This window comes from Dreissena polymorpha, chromosome 9, assembly GCF_020536995.1.
Source record: "Dreissena polymorpha isolate Duluth1 chromosome 9, UMN_Dpol_1.0, whole genome shotgun sequence".
Lineage (NCBI taxonomy): Eukaryota > Metazoa > Mollusca > Bivalvia > Myida > Dreissenidae > Dreissena > Dreissena polymorpha.
In genome coordinates this window covers 28668850-28693971 of record NC_068363.1, presented here as the reverse complement: position 1 = coordinate 28693971, position 25122 = coordinate 28668850, and the positions used below count along the sequence as shown (strand labels likewise).

At 33.2% G+C, this 25122-nt stretch overlaps 2 protein-coding genes and 1 long non-coding RNA gene across 6 annotated transcripts in view; 1 reads left to right on the top strand and 2 right to left on the bottom strand.

Moving 5' to 3' along the window:
- LOC127843886 (ankyrin repeat domain-containing protein 27-like) overlaps window positions 1-25122 on the top strand; it is a 300768-nt gene that overhangs the window by 75101 nt on the left and 200545 nt on the right. The window lies entirely within an intron of this gene.
- LOC127843883 (streptococcal hemagglutinin-like) overlaps window positions 1879-25122 on the bottom strand; it is a 449139-nt gene continuing 425895 nt past the window's right edge. For 3 of the 4 annotated variants that reach the window (XM_052373773.1, XM_052373774.1, XM_052373775.1), the window contains 2 exons: window positions 8828-9317; window positions 1879-3452 (listed from right to left, as the gene is read on the bottom strand). In XM_052373773.1, the coding sequence (XP_052229733.1) occupies window positions 2191-3452; window positions 8828-9278 (1713 nt within the window). In that variant the 5' untranslated portion in view covers window positions 9279-9317 and the 3' untranslated portion in view covers window positions 1879-2190. The remainder of the gene's footprint in view (window positions 3453-8827; window positions 9318-25122) is intronic. The other variant, XM_052373771.1, reaches the window with a different exon arrangement.
- Window positions 18706-19359, bottom strand: LOC127843903 (uncharacterized). Its single transcript, XR_008032433.1, has 2 exons — window positions 19149-19359; window positions 18706-18986 (listed from the first exon to the last, which is right to left on the bottom strand). It is a non-coding gene; the product is annotated as an uncharacterized LOC127843903 (long non-coding RNA).

The following is a 25122-nucleotide window of genomic DNA, read 5'->3' as shown; positions in this document are numbered from 1 at the left end:
TCGAAACAATTTTCATACTTTGCCGAGTTATCATAAGTTATAAACATTTGAATTCTAGACAATTGACAAGGTTTTACTATAGCCATGAAAGGAAGACTGGTGGCCATGTTTCTCAACGGACCAGAACCATTTGCAAACTTGGCCGAGACATCAAACAATCAAATATTCTGAGTAAGTTCATAAAGATTGGACTTAAAATGTGACTTCTAAAAGGTTAGCAAACTTTTACAATAGCCATATAAAGAAACTGCCCCTAGCGGCATTGTTTTTCCCTCAGACAAGCACCATTTTGCAATACGGAACGAGGTTTACAGTGGTTTAAACACGGGTTGGACGGAATGTAAACACACCGTTAAGAACTTCACTTTGCAAATAGCTCAAGTTAATCGAATACATTTGCACAAATCCAAAGTTCATAAAAATAATTCGTGCATTGTGTGCTGATATCTAAGGATTAAAGTATAAATCCTTGAATACGTCTGAAATCGGTGTCAAAATGTCACGTTGCGTGCATCATAACCATGTACATGTACATACATGCGGTACACTTCACATATTTGGCAATTTTGGTATATTTGTAAGTTTTGTTTAAAACTGTACCGGTGAGCTTAAATCCATAAACGTTTAATTTTGTGTGATCCCCACAAAGTCACGCGATCTTGCACCCTGTATCATAACAACACATATTCCGACCAAGTGTCATTATCGTTTGACTAAAATTGTGATATATAAAGTGTTAACATGGTTGTAATATAATCATATAACAAAAACTGCACCGCGACATAATTGTTTAACAAACGAATAAGTTTTAAACTGAACAGAAATGTTATTAAAACTAATGTTTTGACAAATTTTCATAAAGAATGAACATTAATGCGACTTATATAATGTAAATAAAATTGTTCTTTAATTTTACAGAGTAGTCTAGTTACCTGAAAAGGCATAGTTTTGGATTCGGTCGATACAACATTGTGAAAAATTAGTGTGCTCAGGTAAAAGAAACACAAATATACCTGAGGCGTTTTAAGTTTTAGTTATTTTATTTTCGTAATCTTATTTTCAGAGAAATGTTTGTTTATCACAAACAAAAACGATAATCATTTTAGGTCTGCAAACATAATAAGGTAACATGCACTAAAATAGTGCACTAAATACTGTGGAAGCATTCGTCTAAGCCGGTCATTAACTTGGGAATCATTAATTGTATATTCAAAGTAATTGCTTTCATAAAAAGTACCACAAAATAGGAAAAACAAATTCGAAACAAAACATTATTATAATTCGAAAAAGAGGATTCGTAATTAAGGTTTACTAGTGTAATATGTATTTTATTGACGGCTATTGGAATACAATAATAGTGTAATGATGCTAAAAATATTTTATTTGTGCGATTTTTCTGGTATAAAACTATACGAATCAAAAAGCGCCAGTCTCTCAAATAAAATAAAAGGGAAAACCACATCACTGCGATAAACATTATTAGTTTGTTTCTCTGATATTTTTTATGAATGACGGCATGTTCACATATGTTTAAAAATGAATATTGTGTAAGCCTTGTGCTGTATAAAATAACTAAAATGCACGTTTTTTAATATAACCGCTATTTCCGCAATATCGGGAAACAATTTATTGGAATGCGATCTACACAAAAATATAGCATTACCTTTGCCTTATACATAACGAAAACACATTTGACCAAAGAACCTTATTGTATATTCACCTTTTCCCAATATGCAACGTCCACGTAGCTCTAAATGTGTCAGCTCCAGGCACGAATGAAGGTCAAATGTAATCTGAGATGCACACTCGTCATTTCCAGGTGAAATTCGTTGGTTTTCTAAGGGTTTCCTGTCATCGATGTTAACATTCAACACAATGGCATTAGCCGCGTTATTTTCCCAAATCTTATGATGGTCAATGATATTGTTGTTATCGAAGAAGAAGTGACTGAGTTTAAGGGCAATGTCGGGATATCCATTTGCATTAGCTTCTCTCAACCCTGCAAGTATGATTTTTTTTAACATTCTGTGACCGTGTGAAAAATGGTATGTATCCAAAGCAATGCGTTCATCCATCATGCTTGATAGCTTTTCCGCACATGATACATCCAGTCCACACAGGAATATAAACACCTGTGATATGTCGAGATAGGCTTCCGGGTGACGGTTAAGGTAGACAGAAATACTACCATCAATAAGATTCGTATTGCGGGCGATATGATAAGCAGCAAGGAATTCCTGCATGCTCAAGTGGATAAACATAAATGATGACGATGATCGCAGTGCAGAGGCAGTTTGTTGTGCCGATAAAATTCCTGGATTTTAATGCAAAATCCTTGTATTCAGCAATCTTGAATTTCTTTAATTCTGTAATTTTGAACATTATTGAATTTTCCTTATCATTAACAAACAACAAATGAAAGGCCATTTTAGCAAGACGATCCAGTTGTTCCAAATTTGGCTGTATGTATTCAGTCCGTATGAAGCACGGAAAGGGGGACTGTTGGAATGTACACGTGTTACTGTTGGCTTTCTTAAAAAGATTTTCCACTAAAAGGGTGTATATTTCACACTTTGAGCCTTTGAATTCTATTCCCTCTGCATATGAACAAACAATGGCAGAGAGCATCATTGGAGATGACAGTAATTCGCCGAGCTCTTGTTTCTCTATGTACTGCTCAAATGCTGAGTATTTTAATTCAAGCTCATCCTTATCTACCAAGCGGCTCAGGATTATTCTGCTGAACTCAAACGGCTTGTTTATTCCTTCCAGATGCACGGATGTGTATCTGTCCAAATGCATATTTTTAACTACAGTCAATTTCCAAGGTCGTGTTGAAAATAACAGCACACATTGGCTCTGTTCTAGTACCAATGTCGGTAGGTTGTGATGATCTCCAGGTCCGGTCCACTCATCTAGACCATCAAGTAGTACCAAGCAACGTTCACGTTTCATGATCTCATTCAATAGTCTGTAAGCCTGCTCACGGTCTTCCTGTGAGGAGTATATAGAGTCTATTATTTGCTCTTTAATCAATGTATATACGTCGAATTGTTTTACCGAATTTCTCAATGTAATATAGAAAACGAACACAAAGCTTTGCACAACGTCGACATCATTAAAGAAAAGTGAGCTGTTATCCGATGCACTAGAAACATGTGATTCTCTACACCATTCTAGGGCCAACTTTGCTAAAAATGTTGTCTTTCCAGACCCCGCCTCTCCTTGAAGAAATATTCGTGGGTTAACTTTGTCATCTTTGAAAAACACATCCTTGTACTGTGTAACATGTCTTTCTGTTTTCTTAAACACACCATTGTCCTCGCACATGTGAACAATTTTTGGCGGCATATAGACATTGCCTAATTTTTCATGTTTGTAGTCATTCAATGGGGATATGGTTACTTGATTTAAGTTGTCTCCGTAAAGCCTCTTCGTACGTTCGATCAGTTCTGAAATCAGAACGTTACTTATGCATTATACGTAAAAGTTGTAGTAGAAGTAGAATTAGAAATAATAGTGGCAGTAATAGTAGTAGTAGTAATAGTAGTAGTAGTAGTTTTTGTTGTTGTAGAATTAGTAGTATTAGTAATAGGAGGAGGAGGTATAGCAATTGTAGAAGATGAAGAAGTAGTAGTAGTGGTTGATGTAATAGTTGTGGCAGTTGTAGTACTAGAATAGTAATAGTAGGATTAGTAGTAGAAGTAGTAGTACAAATAGTAGTAGTAGTAGTAGTAGTAGTAGTAGTAGTAGTAGTAGCAGTAGTAGTAGAAGTAATAGTAGTAGTAATATTAGTAATAGTAGTAGAAGTAGTAGTAGTAGCAGTAGCAGTATTAGTGGTAGTAGTAGTAGTAGTAGTAGAAGTAGTAGTAGTAGTAGTAGTAGTAGTAGTAGTAGTAGTAGTAGTAGTAGTAGCAGCGGCAGTGTCAGTAGCAGTAGTAGTAGTAGGAGTTGTAGTAGTATTAGTAGAAGTAGTAGTAGTAGTAGTAGTAGTAGTAGTAGTAGTAGTAGTAGTAGTAGTAGTAGTAGTAGTAGCAGTATTAGTAGTAGTAATAGTAGTAGTAGTAGTAGAAGGAGTAGTAGTAGTAGTAGTAGTAGTAGTAGTAGTAGTAGTAGTAGTAGTAGTAGCAGCGGCAGTATCAGTAGCAGTAGTAGTAGTAGGAGTTGTAGTAGTATTAGTAGAAGTAGTAGTAGTAGTAGTAGTAGTAGTAGTAGTAGTAGTAGTAGTAGTAGTAGTAGAAGTAGTAGTAGTAGTAGTAGTAGTAGAAGTAGTAGTAGTAGAAGTGGTAGTAGTAGTAGTATTAGTAGTAGTTGAGGTAGTACTAGTCAAAGCAGTAGCATTAGTAGTAGTATTCGTAGTAGTAGTAGTAGTAGTAGTAGTAATAATAATAATAGTAGTAGTAGTAGTAGTAGTAGTAGTAGTAGTAGTAGTAGTAGTAGTAGTAGTAGTAGTAGTAGTAGTTGAAGGAGTAGTAGTTTTAGTGGATGAGTAGTGGAAGTAGTAGTAGTAGTAGTAGTAGTAATAGTAGTAGTAGTAGTAGTAGTAGTAGTAGTAGTAGTAGTAGTAGTAGTAGTAGTAGTAGTAGTAGTAGTAGAGTAGTAGTAGTAGTAGTAGTAGTAGTAGTAGTTGAAGAAGTACAAAGAACACAACATCTTATAGGGTAGGACAAAAATTGTCAAAATCTAAAATGATCGAAACATTAACCACTCCAGACTGTTAACAGTTTAAAGAAATATATAGAAGTATATTTGACTAGCCCTTAATCTTCCATTAATGCTACATTAAAAATAAACGACGTGTCAATGTAAGTTGTATGGAATTTTGCTTAAGATGCTTACAATAATGCATTTTCTCGTATGATGTACCTGCTAGTATTGTGATGTACCTGCTAGTAGCATAATTGCCACTGTAGAAGCTGCTTCCAAATTTTAATTTTGAATGTGATTTATTCATGTAACTCGAGAGTAAAAACATGTTTATTAACAACGTTTGTCAAGAAATCAAATCGATAAACAAAGTTGTATGACAACCTAATGTACTAACATTTACATGTCGATTAAATTAGGCGCAGCTTTATCATTATTCAATATTGAAATGGGGCCTACTGATGTCTAATACGGCTGGTGCTAAGAAATGACAATTATCGGGGACACAGTTTTTGTAAAAGCATGTTGAAATATTTGTTTTCTCTGTTATTCTCATTTTGGACGTTCTTTTACTCCGTTGATTGACAATAGCATGCACTTTGTAATCATGGATACAATTAATATTCACATTTGAATAATTTTAAATAAAAAAGAATTTGGTTCGGAATGTACTCTCATTCTTTTAAATAGTTTTAGTAATAAGTGTATCATTGATAATTTGTATGCGTTTATAGAACAAGGCAATCAAACTAGTCCTTTTTTAAACGTAACATGGTAACATTTTACTGATCTCACATAGAGCTAGTCCACCAGGGAGGCGCTTGTCTCTATTGCAAATTACAAGTTATTTGAAAGTTCTCATTAATTTTCGGAAATTCCTCATGTTGATTATTGCTTGTACACATACAGTTGTCCGAAACGATTGCGTTTCATTTACGAAATAATCTGTAATTATTATACAAAAATCTTTTATTTAAACAAATATACCATTTAAAAACAATTGAACATTAAACTTGTGGGCTGAATTTGTCAAACTTGATTCAAAGCTGTGTGTGTTGCGCAGTCAATGGTACAAATACAAAAAAACCTGATCCAATAATTAAGATGAATTAAAACAATGTGTAACAGTATTATTTAAAAGCAAAATAATAAGTCATATGGTATTTTAAATTATGTACGCTATTCAATATCAACATTTTTTTTTATATTGAGTGTAAATCATTTAAATCATTATAGTAGCTAGTGTTGGATATTAACGCATAATATAAAGAGTTAGAAAAACAACGGCGCCAGGATATGTCACTAGACACGGGCAAACGCTATTTTGGCATTAATTAATTAAATATCATAATTATATTTCTAGCTATCGGTCATTATAGCAATCTTAAATTTGTACTTAAACAGACGTGTGTTCCAAAATACGCAAACTATATGTCAGCAAGATTGATATTCCTAAACATCACGCATTCGTGCAAACATGAACATATGGGACATTAAACTAAACATGTTCACGTTACACGTGAGCCATGCGCAGCAATATCCGTTTTCCCTTAACAATTCTTGAATATTAATATAAAACAAATGCGGTTGGCGTTGACGTTTCTTAATTAATTAACATTTATTTTTAACCGTAATGTTAAAGCTTTTGCATGTTTCTTAAAGGAACACATATGATATTCAATTTTAGAAATAAATGCGTATACTTGTTTAATTTGTTGCGTAAACATGACGCTGGCCTAATACCTAAGCAACCGCTGTATAAACAAATATAGCTGAATTCAGTATTTTGTTCTGCAATTTTAAACTAATTAATAACAAGTATCTTTCCAAAATATAAAGCGCAATTGCTATATTTCTGACCTAAACGATATATCTAATACACTTATTTGTATGTAACTAGTTTCTTCATTATTTTCATAAATAGAAAAAAAACGCATAGCTCTATAATACATATTTTGTGAAGTTAAGTTAATTACAGACGAAATGCGTCTTAAATGCTCAACTATTTATAAATGCGCTCTTGCTAACCTGTGATTTCGATTTTCCGTTAGCTATTATGTTTGCAAATACCGATAGCTTTCTTAAAATGAAGATTCTTTAATAAGGGTATAGTTCTTAGTTAAGAATAATATAGGATATTTGCTATGTGTTTTGATATTAGGAAATATTTATTTTATTAACGTTTAATATAATTCCAACGGGAAAAATCTACGGGCACCGAAATCGTTAAGATCGCAGTCTTGTGTGCATAACGTCTTACGATTTCATAAAAAATATAAATGTTTATAGATACATGTTATGCATGTTATGCATATGTCTCCCTTTGAGGCAGGTTATTATCCAAGCATGCTTTATAACACATTTGTACATGTACAATCGAATTTTACTGAACATTTGTATAAAGGATTGAGTTTGACATTTGATATTCTGTAGCCATCGTATAATTGTGCAGTCGTCATCGAATCATAGTGTCATATTCAACGAGCATAGTGTCATCGTTGTCCAACCATTGTGTCATAGTCATCAAACTATCATGTTATAGTCAACAAACTATATTTTCAACAGTTTATCAGCAACGAACCTTCTTTTATCATATCATCAGCTTCAGTTTCATTAGCCAACAAACAATAATGTAATCGTCACATCAGAATTACACCAACGTCTGTCCTGATTCAGGAAATGTGTTCATGGGCATCAAACCATCTTGTTATCGGCATCAAACCATCCTTGACATTGATACACCATAGCATCAGCAGCAAATCATCGACTAAATGTCAATGAACAATCGTGTAATCCAACGAACTTTACATCCGCATCAAACCATCGCGTCATCAAATTAGAAACGTAGTATTATCAGTATTGAAACTTCATGAAATCTGCACCTGTCCATCGTATTATCAGCATAAGACCGTTGTGAAATCGTAATCGAACACTCGTTACTTAGCAATTGAACATTGGTATACTTTTCAACAATACATCGCGCCATAGTCATAGAATTATCGTACCATCCCCGTGCAACCGTCCTTTAAACAATCGTCTAATCATCATATCAGCAAGATATGTCCATCGTGTCTTCGGCATCAAAAATTCGTGTCCTCATAATCAAACGATTTTGTAATCATCATTGAATATTCATAAGATCTATATATACTCAACGAGTGTCAATGCCATCGAATATTCATGCCAACCCTTTTTCTCATTCATAGTGTGTCCTCAAACGATCGTTTTATCGAACCACCATGCCTTCGTTATTAAGCCAACCCGTTATATTGTTCTGTCTTAAAAACAGCAAAAAGGAGAGCGTTGTAAATACACAAACATCAATATTAGGAATAAATGTTTAACAAAGATAATTTTATAACAGTAATCGGAGACGCTCCGTTCCTTGGCTTTAATATGCCGGAAGAACGCTGCACCTCGGTGAACAGCATCTTTCAAAGAACGTGTAAGCATATTAGAGTGAAGCAAAGAACGATGTTTTAACGCTCATGTTTTATCACTCAGTCGATATTCCACACATAATATACTGGCGATATCGCTCTTGTACATTGAATAGTCTTGGTACTCATAGTTTTCGTTCCAATATGCAAGCGGATAAAAACACAATACGCGTAGCAATATCGGCTTACAACATTTGAAAACTTTAGTGAGCAAACTAGTTTTGTATTTTTATACAACGTTCACGATGTTAAACTTAAAGGACAAATATAATATATGTATTTTGGTGATATATACACAATCGCAAATAACACGAACAATAATAATCCCATACAACTTCAAACACGACCCTCATGCTTCTTTAAATCCTATCATATAGCAGTATTTAGCTAAAGAAAGTATAATTAAATGTTAAGTTGAACAAAACTTATATGCATCATCATAAGCAGTATTTAGCTAAATAAATTATAATGTACATGTTTAAATGAACAAAACTAATATGCATCATCATAATATTGGTTATCGTCATACCTGCATACCAGTATTTACTATCATATTAATGACAACGATGCAAACATTTATACAAATAAATAAGCATTAGTTAACGCAAGTGTGGATTTACGCGTTGAGGTTAACGCATTAGCTAGTATGACTAACATAAGAAACATTTTCCTACCTCTATTGTTTAATGTTATAAACAGTCAAAAGTGAATGTTAAACTAACTTAATATAATGTACTTACCCTGGCATTTTGCAACGTACTCATCTTGTCCTGCCGCCGTTTTGTTATCGGTGTCGGTGTATTTTGTCTTGTTAATATGATCCTTAAATTGTGCAATCATCTCATTACAACAATCTTGCTGATTGATTTTTATATCTATTTCTGCATCTTCGATAGCACGTCGATTAGCTTTTGTTTCCTCAATGAGCAAGGCTAGATTTGTTTCAGACGACTTTGTTACTCTACTCAAAAATAATGTATCTGTCTTAATTACAGTAGTGGTGTGCACTCTTCCTAAATTGTGTACCTTGCAACGTTCCCAGAAAAAAGTGTAAGATAAATATGTTACAATACCTAATAATGTGAATAAACAAACTGGAGTTAATAAGATGGTAACAGACGTATCCATGAAAAGACACGTCTGTGTTTCATTTGAAAGTTCTTTTAATTCCATATTTTCCATCACCGGCATGGTGTTCAGATATCAGCGAAATCGTAGTCCACAGTCCTCCTGAAATTACAAACATCATAATTATTGTGTTACTACTACTACCACTACCAGTACGGCGACGACGTTAACGAAGACGACGACGAAGATGACAACGGATTTAAGGGGTGAATGTTCACTCTAGTATTTATTGAGCATAAGTTCTTTTCAAGTGTCGTTAACAATATGTTGTCACATTACCGTGTTAATATGCACATGTAATTCATTTTCAATTGATTGATTTTTACTCTTAATGATACAAACAGAAACAACACACTGTTTCTTTTAAAAAAAATCTCTTATTCGTGGTATCAAATAAATAAATTTCAGTATTTGTTGTTGATAGTTTTTCTGAATGGATATATAAATAATTAGTCAAAGACGATTACCTGCTTAAAAACATTACACGCATATAACATTTACGCATTAGAAAAATACATTTCTTATAAAGTACGATAAGAAAATATGTTAATAATAAGATGGCATGATCTTAACAAACTACAAACAAATCAATTCAGTTACGTGACATGTAGAATCTCATGATATAATATATACTATAAGTTCACTAGTATTTGCTACACACATGAAGAAAAGTAAGACAAATGCTAGTTAGATGCATTATTTTACTTTATATTTGTGTCGCATACAGACGTTAAACACGGTTTTAAAATCATGTATATATATATTGGAGAAGTTATTTGGAAGAAATGTGCCATTGTAACTAATTCCATTTATAATACAACATATCAACACACGAAATACAATTACAACTATCAGTACTTTAAATATAGATTATCTTTTTGTTGATATTCTCGGGTTAATGCGTACGCCTATGTTCGTTGATGACAAAGTTACCGCGCGCTAACTTAAGAATGGTTAACACAGAAATTATCTGGGGCAGAAGTAAGTTTTACACGTACAAAACGACATGATACAATAACATATTAAATAAAAGATCCATCAAAATAATTAATAAAACTAGTTCGGTTATTTACTTAAACAAATGCAAATATCACTTAATAGTTTTTGTTTATTTTTTATTTTAGAAAACCAATAAAACTTTATAATACACGTGAGTTCATAATGCAAAGCACGTGATCATTTAAGTGATCATATCAGCATTTTCACCGCCATGCGCACCGTGAACATTCAGTACATAAGAAGTTATTTTATTCTACGAATACACGTTATTGTCTAATGTGATTTAATAATGTAACAATGTACATAATTGTATTCAGTTAAAGAGTGTAGTTTTATGTACAAGAATAATACACGTGAAGTCTTTGTTTAGTATAGAAAGATTGGAGTTCATTTTGTACATCGACGTTTGCGTTCGATATTTTTAAAGAAATGTTGGAAGATAATTGTAACCAACAAAGGGCCTTTTTATCTCAATTGTATCATACTAACCGTTTTTCAAGTTTACAAACTTATTCGGTATCAATATCTAAAGACATGTACTACGTTGACAACTCAGACATACGATTAGTGAGTTAAGGTATATAATTTACCTTGTATATTATTGTATCGAGGTATTGTATCAGAATCAAACTTTACTTAAATATTGAGTTATTCATTCGGCCATCAGAGTGGTTACATACTTTTACTAAAAGTTGACCTGGTGACATGGTTTTTAAATTCGGCTTAATTATTGTAATGGATAAAATTATTTGAGTCATAATGTTGCTTCTACAGTAATAACAGGATTGTTGTAAAATTTGACCCAGTGACCTATTGTTTGACGAAATAATCCAGATATAGACTATGGATAATTATTATGCCGATTGTTTTTCAAATGAAGAGTCATAAACAGTTTCAGACGCAAGCCTTATATTGTTTAGATAAACAGTCTGATCAACTTTCATTTAGATTGAATAAAACATGTTGCCTGTAGAGAGGTAACGAGCTAAACGTTGACCGCGCCCACTGCTTGGCGACGGTCATGGGTGATCACAATTACTCACTTTTATAAGTGAGTGCTCAGAATAGCCTAACGTGAGAATTTCATAACACTGGACCGGTATTTCGTCACTATTAATCCAAGCCTTGACACAATATCCATTTAAGTCTTTGTAAGTTATCAATGTCGTCGGACAAACACAACTTACCAGGGCATATCAAGGGAAAATACGATATTATATCATATCGCTATCACGATAACAATTATCTTACTTTACGACTAAAAACATCTTGCTCTAAAAATATAAAAGAATAAAACGCTGATTCGAATAAATATGTGTATACTTATAAAAAGCTAGCATAATTAAAATAAGACTAAGTATTTAAATATGCAAATATGAAAGAAAGCTAAACGCTTGCACATTTTTTATAATAGTTGAAAGTCTTGTAAAACTCAAATTAAAATGCACTATAAGTGTAAATGTCAATTACAATCCAAATGGATGCGTCATCCAAAATAGTTTAGACTTATGTATTATTTTTTTCTTTACAATATCGTATGACCTACCTTCAAACATTGACTGATGTAACAACTGATATAACGTGATAAAAAAACTATAATGGACAGGGTTATATCAGGAAGATATCAATCAAGTGGCATGATGAAGTATTTAAATCAGTTTCTATATTGAAAAGAAATCCCATAACGTCAAGATACGCATTTACGTTTAGTATGCAGCAATATTGATAAAACTCATTTAAGCACGTGCATATTTACATATAATTATACATACATTTTCAGTACTCTTATTGACAGAACATCAGTCTTCGCATTTTTATCTTCACTTTCTTTCTGTATATATATTTATATAAAATAAGACGTGTACAATTCTTGTGAAACATCAATTATACGGGCATACCGGAGATTTGCCGGGGCGCTTTGAATTGGGAAAAATGAATCATCCGTTTAACTTCAATAGGGAAATTCAGCATTTATTGTTGTTCTTTGTTGTGCATACACATACACATACTATCAAATTGACGATAAAATTATTGTTTACGTTTTCATAGATTTCAATTAAGTTGAGAAACTCGGATTCAAATGACCCCTGGTCTGAAACTTTTAGGAGTCATAAAAACATTTTAGCGCGCCTAAATTAATGTCATCGTGTTAAGCCACAAGAGGAATTGACACATCACTTTAAATGTTTAAGGGCTTAATAAAGATATGATTTTTTAATAAACAGTTTCCTAATATCGAAACAAAATCATGAACAATTTTCACTAGATATAAAACTTGTAATGCATCCGAACTTCAATAACAATGTTGCCATACAGAGTAAAGAAGACAACGATTAATAATCAATAGCTATTAGCTGATAACACAATTGCAACATTAAGAGGTAAATTCATTCATTAGTTATGTGACACACGTGCGTCCCTGTTTGCATTAATTTTTTATGTGACACATATGGGACCCTGTTTGTGTTATGTTTTATGTGAAGCATATTCGACCCTGTTTGCATTCATTATTTATGCGACACTTATCCGACCCTGTTTGCAATAATTATGTATGTGACACACATGATGCCCTGTATACATTAGTTATTTATGTAACACATATTCGACCCTGTTTGCATAAATCATTTATGTGGCACACATGAGGCCCTGTTTGCATTAATTATTTATGTGACACACATGAGGCCCTGTTTTAAAGATGTTATTGTGTATATCATGAATACACTTTTACAACTATTAATGGCAAACTCACAACAAATATCTTACTTTATGGAGTCTGACACTAGATATTCTAGTTATTTTCACCATGCAATCTGAAATTAAAACAACATAAATTGCATTTTTAAGGAATGTATTGTTAAAATTATTAAGGTCTCCCATTTTGATTAATATTATTCAAATGCTAAGAAACAGTATTCGCACAATTTGATCAAATAGATAAACAATAAACATTTTTTGTAAGGTTTCGAATTGTGAACGCATGTCTTTTTAACTAAACACAATTAACATCAAAGTCACAACACACTAGAGAACTGTAATAATCATGGCAAATCAAATGGCTTCGATTTGACAATTAAACAAAAACTTTGTAACAATACAAGTCAAATAGTAAATGTTGTGAAAGAAATAAGCCAACTTTATGATGTTTAGATGTTGTTATAAGTTTATAGACGTAATTTTCCGTAATTTAGAAATTAATGTTATTTGCTAATATTTGACAGGGTTTTTTTTTGGCCCGATTTTATAGCCGAAATTCGGCTATGTTCCCAATCCCAAAAAGTATACTTTTTTCCCAAAATGTGGCAAAAAATTCCCAATTTCCAAAAAAAAAAAAAAAATTTTTTTTTTTTTTTTTTTTTTAGAAAGAAGTCTAATGCGTATTTTATCTCAATTTCAATTCAATTACATCTAACAAAGTATTATATGATTTTGTTATTTTAATTTGAATGATTATAAAGAGTTATATCAAATTTAGTATTTCCCCAATCAGTGGACTTTTCATGTGGAAAAAAGGCTAATTAATTTATTTTCCCAATTTCATGAAAATGCCGATAAAATTCCCAATTCCAAAGCCATGGGCTATCTTCCCAAAAAGTGGAAAAAAAAACCTGTTTGATATCATTATATTGTTAAAATGTGTTCCAAGTGAAATCACTTAGTGTTGGGGATTATTACTAAACTAAGGGTGCGTCCATGTATGTAATTAACTTTTTTTTGTACTTTGACATAAACCATTGTAATGATGTATGATATTCAATGCGTTACAATATGATAAGGGGTAATATTTAATTAGTTTTCATTAAATAAAATACAATAATTAACAAATAAATATTATTTTAGAATACCAGTTTTCGCCAACCAACACACGAAAACTATTATGCCAAAAAATGTTGTCCCAGTGTACGCTCCCTACACAAGGTATCGATAACCATACATAATTCGTTGAAAATAGCAAACACATTTCTATACATTAATGTATTATGCTTGGTATAAGCCAGTAAATAACATGAATGCTTACATAAATATAATCCGATTAAACATATGTTTCCTGTAATAACGATTAATACATAAGGAAACATACCTGCACACTATCTACTCCTTTGCGAATACATATCGGCACGCTATCTGTTCTCAATGCAATACATTTTGTGACAAGTTTATCATACTCTCGCGAAAGAATCGACTATTAAAAAGGTACGTTTTGATTTCCGATTCCTTTTTTATTTGGTCGCTATCGTGAGCTTTGGTTTACATATTACTGGAGATAGACGTTTGATAAATGTATACGCCCACAGAGGATTTAAAAAATGATTTGAATTATTATATGTTAGTATAAATATACAAACTAATCATCATCATCATCATCATCATAATCATCATCATCAACATCATCATCATCATCATCATCATCATCATCATTACTATCATCATCATCGACATCATCATCATTATCATCATAATCTTCATCATTATCGTCGTCGTCGTCATCGTCAAGATCATCGGCAAAATAATCGTCACCACCATCATCATCATCATTGTCGTCATCATCAACAACATCATTGTCCAGAGCATTAAGATGATGATGATGATGATGATGATGATGATCGTCGTCGTCGTCATCGTCATCGTCAAGATCATTGTCAACATCATCGTCAAAATAATCGTCACCACCATCATCATCATCATTGTCGTCATCATCAACAACATCATTGTCCAGATCATCATCAAAATCGTCGTCAACACCATCGTCAACATCATCGTCAATACAAGGTCAACACCATCGTCAACATCATCGTAATTATCATATCATCATATCAACATCATTATGGTCATCATAATACAAATACTTCAACTCTACACAATCATTGATGCCACTTACACAATACTAAACAGTAACACTATAATTAAAACAACAATTCTGATACAGTTTCACGACGATTTTCAAAACATATGACTTATATAATGTTTTACTATACCCATAAAAGGAAAACTTCCACGATCCCTGACTGCCATTTTTTCTCCTGACCGGAAACATTTTTAAAATGAGCCTTAATATTTTTTTAACAAATCTTCTCAGCAAGTTGCATGCTTTTTACAAATTTCAGCATATTGATCTTTAGAAAACTCCTATTCGCCCTGGTGGCAATCTTTTTCAACGCCCCGAAACCATTCTGATTTTACATGGTAACCTCGCGTTTACACACGCGTGACTCAGGTGAGCTAAACAAACCAGGCGAATGGTCTTAGATAGCACTGTGTGCCTTACAACATTATTTGAAAATGTTAAACATTATCTTATAATTTGTTCTTTCACAACCTGGGTATAAAAGAAGAACATACACTTGGAATGGACATTGTTAACAACTTCAAATAATTAATACCTAAATTGCATTTTCTAACTTTGTTTTACGACTTAGCCAATGCAGTTAAACATTTCAATAAGTAATAAGTACAGGGGGTCAAGTACAAATACAATTTGACACCATGTTTCAATCGTTATATGTAATACAGTGCAAGATATAACGTCATTTTACCATACCAGGTTGTACTAAAGTGTTTATTATTCTAGCAGAAACAAGAAGGGGATGGTATCCCTCAAGCGCTTATCGGAGTTTAAGATAAACACATTGACGAAACTCAACCTGATTAACTAGCTTTTGGACATGTATGACCCAGATTTAAACTTACTTCGGTTTTGTCTAGATAAACGAACTGACCAGTTTTGTCAAAAGAGTTTATAATTGTAACACATTTTTTCTAAAATTGACCCGATTGCAAATGACACGCGTGACAATTGTTAAACTTGATATAGATAGTGCAAGGTTAAATATTCTGACCAAGTTCCGTGATGTTTGAATAACAAATGTGGATTCTGGAATAGTAACGTTTTTCTAAGATTTGACTTCGTGTCTTTTATTTTAACGCACGCGACCCACATTCATAATTTACTTAAATATTGAGTCATAAATGGGGCCACTATATCGAGGGGTTAGAGTCAGAACGTGGTAAGTGCACTTTTTATAAAATCACTTTTTTGCACGTTTAGAAAGCTATTCAAATACTCTTCAATTTGCACTATTCCTTGGAATCATATCTTGTATACAACATAGTATATCCGACAGAACCAATGTGCACTAAGTGCTTATCGACAAATCCCTTGTATGCCAGAATGCTTTATATCCTTTTCATGACTGCAAGAAAGCTTTAATAGCACTTAAGTCTTCTGGCACAATATGTTTTCATACATATTGAGAGGTAATACAACTGTACATGTGCCAAAAGGATTTAAGTGCACTTAATTAAATCATTTTAACATAAGCCAGTTGTGCTCCTTATTCAAGGTAAAAAATAAAATATGAAGCATTTACCTTGTAAAGGAATTACTGTATCTGGTTCATATCAACAGGAAACACAAACTATTGTGCTTATGGGTAATAAGAAAGGGAGAAATATGACTTTATCAGCGTTAATGTTGATAAAAGACACTGTTCTCCAACTAAGATGGTAAAATAATAAAATTGTTTTAACACCTTTCTCATTGAAAGTTCTTTCTTATAGAAAGAAGATGTTTTCAAAGAAAAATACTTTTACAGTAAAAGGTAAGATTTTTAGGTATTATATTTGTGTGTAAAAAGCTGTCTATTATAATTAAAATACTAAAATGTTTCACATTTGGACTTGAAAGGCAGGAAGAAATTAATACTTATCTTTTTTAGATTGTGAAGTTTTAATTTTATACTAGTATTACAGGTATATGTCTCTCTGACTTCAGTGCCATTTGATATGTTCACTATAGACAGGCTTCATTGCAGATGTATACTTTTATGGTTATAGCATTCAAGCAGTTCATTACACATTGAAAGTTTGGAAAAGCATGTTAAAAGCTGTGCATCTATTAACTTATTTTCAAAACAGAGTTTAACATACCAAAGTTGTGCTTATATTTTTACAAATAGTTCATATCAACGTCAGAAGAACGTTTTATGTTAAAACATAACGGCACAGGGTGTTACGACTGATCTGATTCGACGTTTCACTTTTAACTTGAAGAATGCGGAAAACCTAATTGGTAAATATTCCAGTGATCATAAAATGGAGAAATGGTAGGTATGCAAAAATGAGACCTCCTTAAAATAAGTGAATCCACAGTATGACGTCATTCGAATGTGCGTTTAAAAACATCAATCTTTATGTTAAAAAGTATAAACTGTTGGACAAAACTTGCATAGTGTGCTCATCGTTATATTTTTTTCTAATGATTTATGATAAACACATGTTTTGTGGATATTCTGAAGACATAGAATCATTTAATCATTGTTCTTATATGTTTACTGTAGTGAATAACATAAGATCTTTAAATTTTTCATTGAAAATAAAGAAGTGAAACTTCAGGTGCTGGAGCAGTATTGCATGTTAGTGACATGCAATTAGTTGGTCATTAATTTAAGGTAAGTGACCAATTACCAAATAGTACAACACAGCACAATACAAAACAACATAAACATATATAAGAATAAAGCTTGGGTCACCGCCTTGGAACGGTCAACCTCACACTTGGCCCAGCAATATTCATGATACATATAAGTGTGAATAAAATTTAACCTAATAGCATTGCAACTCAAATTAAACAATAATAAAAGGAAATCAAAACGCATTCATTTTAATTACCATTTAATTACTCAATGGTAGGGAAGATACCAGAGCAACAAAGTTACAACCTTTTGAGGAACGATGAAATGAAATTTCTAACAAGTGTCAACTACATCCCTTATTTTTAGAAAAAAGATTTAAGAATATAGCAAACCGACTTTTATTTGAATAACATAAATCTTTACTCAAATTAAAATATATAAGGCGTAGGTTAAAACTTAACCCATACTTTCCAGAGTAGGTAAGCAGCTAGAAATTCTCGCATGATTTCTTGGCTTCCTCAATTGACTTTTTTTCTCCTGGCAGATAAGTAAGTAATATTAAGTATTCCGTTAAGGGAATGATTTATTAAGTCGTGATAACGAGATACAAAAAAGACTAATGCAAAACTAAATAAATGAAGAGTGCAATGAAAAAAGAGCAGTGCATTAAATAAAGGAAAGTGCATTAAACACTTTACTGCACCGCTCTTTGTTTCGTTGCACTCCTCTTTTATTTAGTTTTGCACTCTTTTTTTCTTTCTCGATCGTTCCCTTAACTTAGTAAGTTGTCCCACTACATAGCTTACTCGTTCCCACGAGTTAGTAAATCGTTCTCTTGAGATAGTTAAATGCTCTCTTTTTTTGTTTAATGCCACCCTAATATATTTACTGCACTGCTCTTTTTTGATTGCACGCCTCTTTCATTTAGTTGCGCACTCCTGGTCTTTTCTATATCGTTCACTCGACTAAGCTGACTGTTCCCTCGAGTTCGAGTTAGTAGGTCGTTCTCTCAAGTAAGTATGTCGTTGGAACAAGATAGAAACAAGGGACAAAATTGTCACAAAACCAGGTTTTCATTGTGAAAAAAAAATCTGATAAAGGGAGAAAACTCAAACTGAACTTTTGAAATGACCAAAAAAAATTAACCCCCTTTGTAAGTTTTTTTTTTTTTAAATCTATTTTTAGTCGTGGCGACCTTGACATTGGAGATATTGACGTGATTCTTTCGTGGGACACACCGTCCCATGATGGTGAACAAATGTGCCAAATGATTTTAAAATCTCACAATGAATGACATAGTTATGGCCAGGACAAGCTCATTTATGGCCATTTTTGACCTTTGAACTCAAAGTGTGACCTTGACCTTGGAGATATCGACGTAATTATTTCGCGTGACACACCGTCCAATGATGATGAACAAATGTGCCAAATGATTTTAAAATCTGACGATGAACGACATAGTTATGGCTCGGACAAGCTCATTTATGGCCATTTTTGACCTTTGAACTCAAAGTGTGACCTTGACCTTGGAGATATCGACGTAATTATTTCGCGCGACACACCGTCCAATGATGGTGAACAAATGTGCCAAATGATTTTAAAATCTGACAATGAACGACATAGTTATGGCCCGGACAAGCTTATTCCGCCAGCCCGCCAGCCAGCCAGCCAGCCAGCCAGCCCGCCCGCATTCGCCAATCTAATAACCAGTTTTTTCCTTCGGAAAACCTGGTTAAAAAGTAGCTAAGGCATACTGATTTGCAAAATTGCGTCTGCATAGCTCACAAATAAAAAGTGGACATTTGTGATTCCGGAAGAAAATAATTAACAATTACGGAAACAAAATACGAGAAACACAAAAACTGGAAAGCGGAAATGGAAAGCCTAGTACATATGTAAATGGTTAATTCTTAGAAGGAAGTTTTGCAGATTGAAACATTTATAATGGTACGCAAGTGCTTTGAAACTTATTTGTTGTGAGGAGGTTCAGCGCCATTATAAACCATTGCAAAAGCACGTGTTTGCAATTTAATTAGGTTGTATATGCCCCGTCTTTGCATCGCTTTTCAGCGTTTTGACTGAACGAGCATGCGTGAAGATAGATCGCTAAGGAAAACGCTAACAACGAATAACATATTACAATTAAACAGCGTTTTTCATCGGATAAAAATTAATAAAAATCGCAAAACATCATTGAAAACCGTTAAAGCAAAAACGAAAATCAGTTTTTTTTGCGGAACACAGACGGTTACCCTACAGTTACTTTCACGTCAGGATTTACATGAGTGTTGTCCTGAATTTAAAATTAAAATTCCGTGCGCGGATCATATCTCCCTCAGTATTGAAAGTATTCAAATAAAAATTAGAGACTCACACAAAGGAAGGTGTGCAAGACATTGAAAGTAGACAATGCAAGTCAGTGCATAGTACATGGCTATCAACTCTATTATTACTATAAGAGTTATTGTACTTTGTTAATTATTTGTATAGTCCGTTTCTCACGTGCAACATAACTCGGCAAGGACTGTATTTTTAAGACATTCCTAGTACAAGATTGCGAGTCAATTTGTTGCATAGTGTTTAACTTTTGCGCATATGTGGGCATATTTATCAAATTGAAGAATTAATTATATGTTTTATCATTATGTTTGATATATTGGAGAATTCACCGATTAAAATTGAATGCAATCTTTGAAACGTTCCAGTAATGATCAGAAACACTACGATGTCTTCATAGAACATATTCATAACTGATATACTCGTTATATAGTATTCTGAAATAGATTTTGGTCTATATAACAATTTTGCAAACAACAACATTCGGGGTAACCATTGACAGCATTTACATCAAATTATTATACGTTATGCGAAACTGGTAAAATAGTGCGCTTAAAATTTAGGAAAACACTGACAAAATCCACTCGGGAAAAATATAATCTAACACATTCATCATTTAAGAGGGTCGTTATTGTTAACGAGTTGTTTTATGGTTTCCCTTGTTTGAATAAATGCGAATATTAAAACACCGGATACATCTGCAGGAAGGATAAAATCTGTTTTCACTTAAATAGGGATACATTTAGCTTATCCGCAATAGTTTATTCGACTAGTAATAAGATCCTTCATACTGAAGCGTGTGTCAAGTTCTTACTTGATTAATATATTTCTTGTTTAAATTGCTAACGTTTACATTATTAACGCAGTAAGATAAAGCTAGCATCCATTAAGCACGACGCTTAGACTATGATTTTAAACTAGACATATTTGGTGCAGGTATTAATCGACCAATACACCTTTCAACTACACTGACCTGTCGTAATGCATGCATATCTGCAAAGAACAAAACCATACCCGAACTCTCAAACTGTGTTTCAGACATGACATACCTAAACTGCAAACGACACACTATCGATGTAAACATATTAAAGATTGCGAACCTATTTGCCACATAGTAACACACCGATATGCAGCACATTAATCATGTTAATTTCAGACTATTGTTTACGACTTCATTATTTTAAACGAATTTGTAAATGTGTTAATAAGTATCATCAAGCGATTGAAACAAATTCATATGCGTGTCCACACTCCCGCACCACCGACGAGTTTTCAACAGCAACAATACGCACTCACGTCTGTGTAATAAGTTAAAACTGGTTTAATGTGAATATTATTCTGGAAAAACTGTTGAACAGTTCATATCACACTTAAAATAGTAGTGACTTTAATTTCCGCTTGTGGTGTAGCAAGGGCTGTCAATTAGAATTGTAGATACTTGCTACATAGTAAGATCTATAGCTATACATAAAACAAAATTGCCACATCCTTTATTTGAACTGCACTTAAGTATGTTCATTTAACATGTATCGTCGATATACTAAGAAACACAGGCAGCGATTTTCCAAATTAATGTCCAATCGCTTATAGCCATTGAGGTTCACAATGACGTCATGAATAATTTATGTTCTTTTAGATGTGAAAGTCTGTTTGTCAGCGAGTACTATAAATGGTCAATGAAACTTTATTCGTTGAAGTACCCTTGCCGCTGGGAAATATAATTATATGTTTAGTGTATCCATTGTTGCATGAAATTCATTTTCAACGACACTGACACATATCTGCCGACTCATTCTGCTGATATCACCATTGAATGTGTAGATATTCTAGTGCTTCCAAATGAAAATATTGAATAGTTTTAGTCAGCGTTTACAAAGTACAAAGCAGTTTTCTAAATTAACTATACTCTTTATTTTTATCCAACTCAGCTGCGTTTAGATATTACATATTAATTCATAATAAAACAAAGTTCCACATTTCTTATTTCGGTTGGAAAGTTTAAAATTGTAAATGGTTCCTAAGTTAAAACTTTAAAACAATAATGCGCAAAAAAACAGAACAATGAACTTTTGTAATGTTATTGGGACAGCCTTCGTACATGAAAAAATAACAGTGATTGTTTTTAAATTCATTGAATGCGTTAGGAGTGAGTATATCCGTTTTATAGCAAATCTGAGTAGGTTTACAATACTACAAGCAAAAAAATACTTTTAATGGGTTTATTAGATAAAATTGCTAAGTGAATCTTTTACTAAAAAATAATCACTTTACAGCTCATTTCTTTGTAAAATATTGACTTAGCTAGATATATGTAATAAACCCGTTAAACGCATTATAGTGCAATGTTTTAAGAATAACTTATTACATCAATGTGAAGAAGTGAAACTCCAGCTGCTGGAGCAGTATTGAATTCTTATTATATACGATTAGTTGGTCCTTTATGGCAAGTGACCGAATGCCAAAACAGTAAAAAACGGCACAAAACAGCACAATACAAAACAACATAAACACATATAATAATTAAAGCGGGTATATACGATTTTTTATATGTGTTTAATTGTAATATATTGATAATATATGTTACAATAACACAAAATAGGCAAGAAAAATTAAACATTAAAGCCGAATTTCATAAAATGCAGCAAAGACAATTTAGCGCCCCGAGCCGATAGTGACGTACATATTTTCCTACAATAACCGAAGCATTCGTCTTTGTATTATAAACCGTTAAACCACGAGGGGTGTTCCAGAAGTTCGTGGATTTTCGCTATAACTTATTAGTTTGCTGGTAAAAATCAATGACATTTACATATTATACAAACCAATTATCACGGACTTTATATATAAGCTAAAAATGCATGATTTCCATAAAGCGCGTTTGAAACGCGTTGCGATAGAGACCTCAGTTACGACATGCGGCGCACGCGTGTATTTTATTATAAGTATGAGCGTTACGCGAATTTAAATTTGGTTTAAATGTCGTTGATAAACAGAATTTACGGCAAATTTCACGTTACAGTGCCTAAGTCCTCCTTACAGCCCGGATTTTGCCCCTATGGACTTCCGCGTCTTCCCGGAAGTTAAATCACATTTGCGCGGTATTTGCTTTGCAAGTAAACAGGAACTTACAGTTGCAGCAAAGCGAATCGTGTTGTCTTTTGACGCTGACTGGTATAGAGACACTTTTGACAAGTGGATTTCCCGACACATAAAGTGCATTCGCGTTGGGGGTGATTATGTGGAAAAGATTTGACAGTTGTTAACTTCATAACGTCATTGACGTTGAACAGAAACGTTACACGTGCGTCGGTGTGTGCATTGTGCACATGTTTAAATCTCTGATATATTTATTGTTTTAAAACTTTTATGTATTTCCAAGATATTTGGAGAGTATATTTGGAAAGGACGAAATGTCGGTGTGCGCATTGTGCACATGTTTATATCTCTGATATATTTATTGTTTTATGTATTTCCATGATATTTGGAGAGTATATTTGGAAAGGACGAAATATTCTTAACATGCTATTTGTTTGTCCATTTATGTTACCAAATGAAAGTTATAGCGAAAATCCACAAACTTCTGGAACGCCCCTCGTAAGTTTAGATGCACATCGTACATGTATGGTATACATGCTGGCGAATTCGGCTGTACAGCCTTTTTCAATTTCAGAATTAAATATCTGGCTTATTTCGCATTTTTCGACACATGTTCTTCTTAACTTTTATTTTAATTTATATTGAAATATATATATAATAAGTTTTTTACTCAGTTTATATACATTCATCAATATTTGACAAAATCGTATATACCCGCTTTAAGCTGGGGTCACCGCCTTGGAACGGGGGTTTAAACCGGTTAAAGCATTGGGAGTTGAAACCTGTTTTAGAGCGCTCAACCTCACACCTGGCCAAGCAATATTCATGATACATTGAAGTGTAAATAAAATTTTACCTCATAGCATTGTAACTCAAATTAAACAATAATAAAAGGGAATTAAAACGCATTCAATTTAATAACCATTTAATTACTCAATGGTAGGAAAGATACCAAAGCAAGAGAGTGACAACTTTTTTTAGGAACGATGAACTAAAACTACAAACAAGTGTCAACTACATTACTTCTTTTTAGAAAAAGATTTAAGAATATAGCGTCATGTAGTAAATATCTTAGATCATCATCGCGCAAACATTATAACTAACTTTATGCACAACATTTCATTTCATTAAAGTGAAAATTATATAAACATGCATACATGCCATAATTTTTCAGACCAATTCCGGGACATTGAGTTAAATTGTCCGGGACTTTTGCCGATTTTCCGGGACATGTATAAAATGTAGCGATATTTATAGACGTATGCATTTTTGGTACGTTTTTTTTTGTTTCGCATCGTTAAATGCAAAAGTTCGAAAACCTGTCCAAAATACACTTGATCTATTAACGTCAAATTAAACATTACTACTTCCGTTACTAGATACAAGCCACGTGTTTTCAGTGTAAGCGTTCTAAACATAGATGGTGACGTCACTGCGTTATTGTTATTAAGACCGGTGTGTATCGTGTAGTTGTTGATACGCCTTTATTCATTTATAACATTTATATAATTAATTTAGGTTGACGTATTTATATGCTTACTTGTTTACTCAACTTCTTTGTCGGTTAAACGTGCAAACATAAACTGCTTTTAATTTTTTACTCAGCGATGTTGGACTTCAGATGTGTGAACAACTATTCTTTGCCCTTACGCAGCGGGATATAATGACGTAGTAGATTAAAGTCAATTAACAACCACATTAAACAATGCCGCCTTTTCGGTTTGACCGCGAACGTGAGACAATCGATATGATAACAGGACCCCTGTTAATTGATCGATTTTGACACGTAGGGTAGTCTGCCTATTCGGCTAGGCATTGTCATGGAGACACTGCAGATATACACAGATTCGAGGTGCAGTTATGCCTAAGATAAGGTACATGTATCTATGGATTTTGTAAATTTCCGGGACATTTGACAGATTTCCGGGACAGCGGGACAAGTTCTTCATTTCCGGGACTGTCCCGGACAATACGGGACGTATGGCATGTATGAAACATGTCTCGTTTTTTTTTAAAGTTGAACTCGGTTGTCCTGGTAAACGTTGGATGATTGGCATGCATGTAAA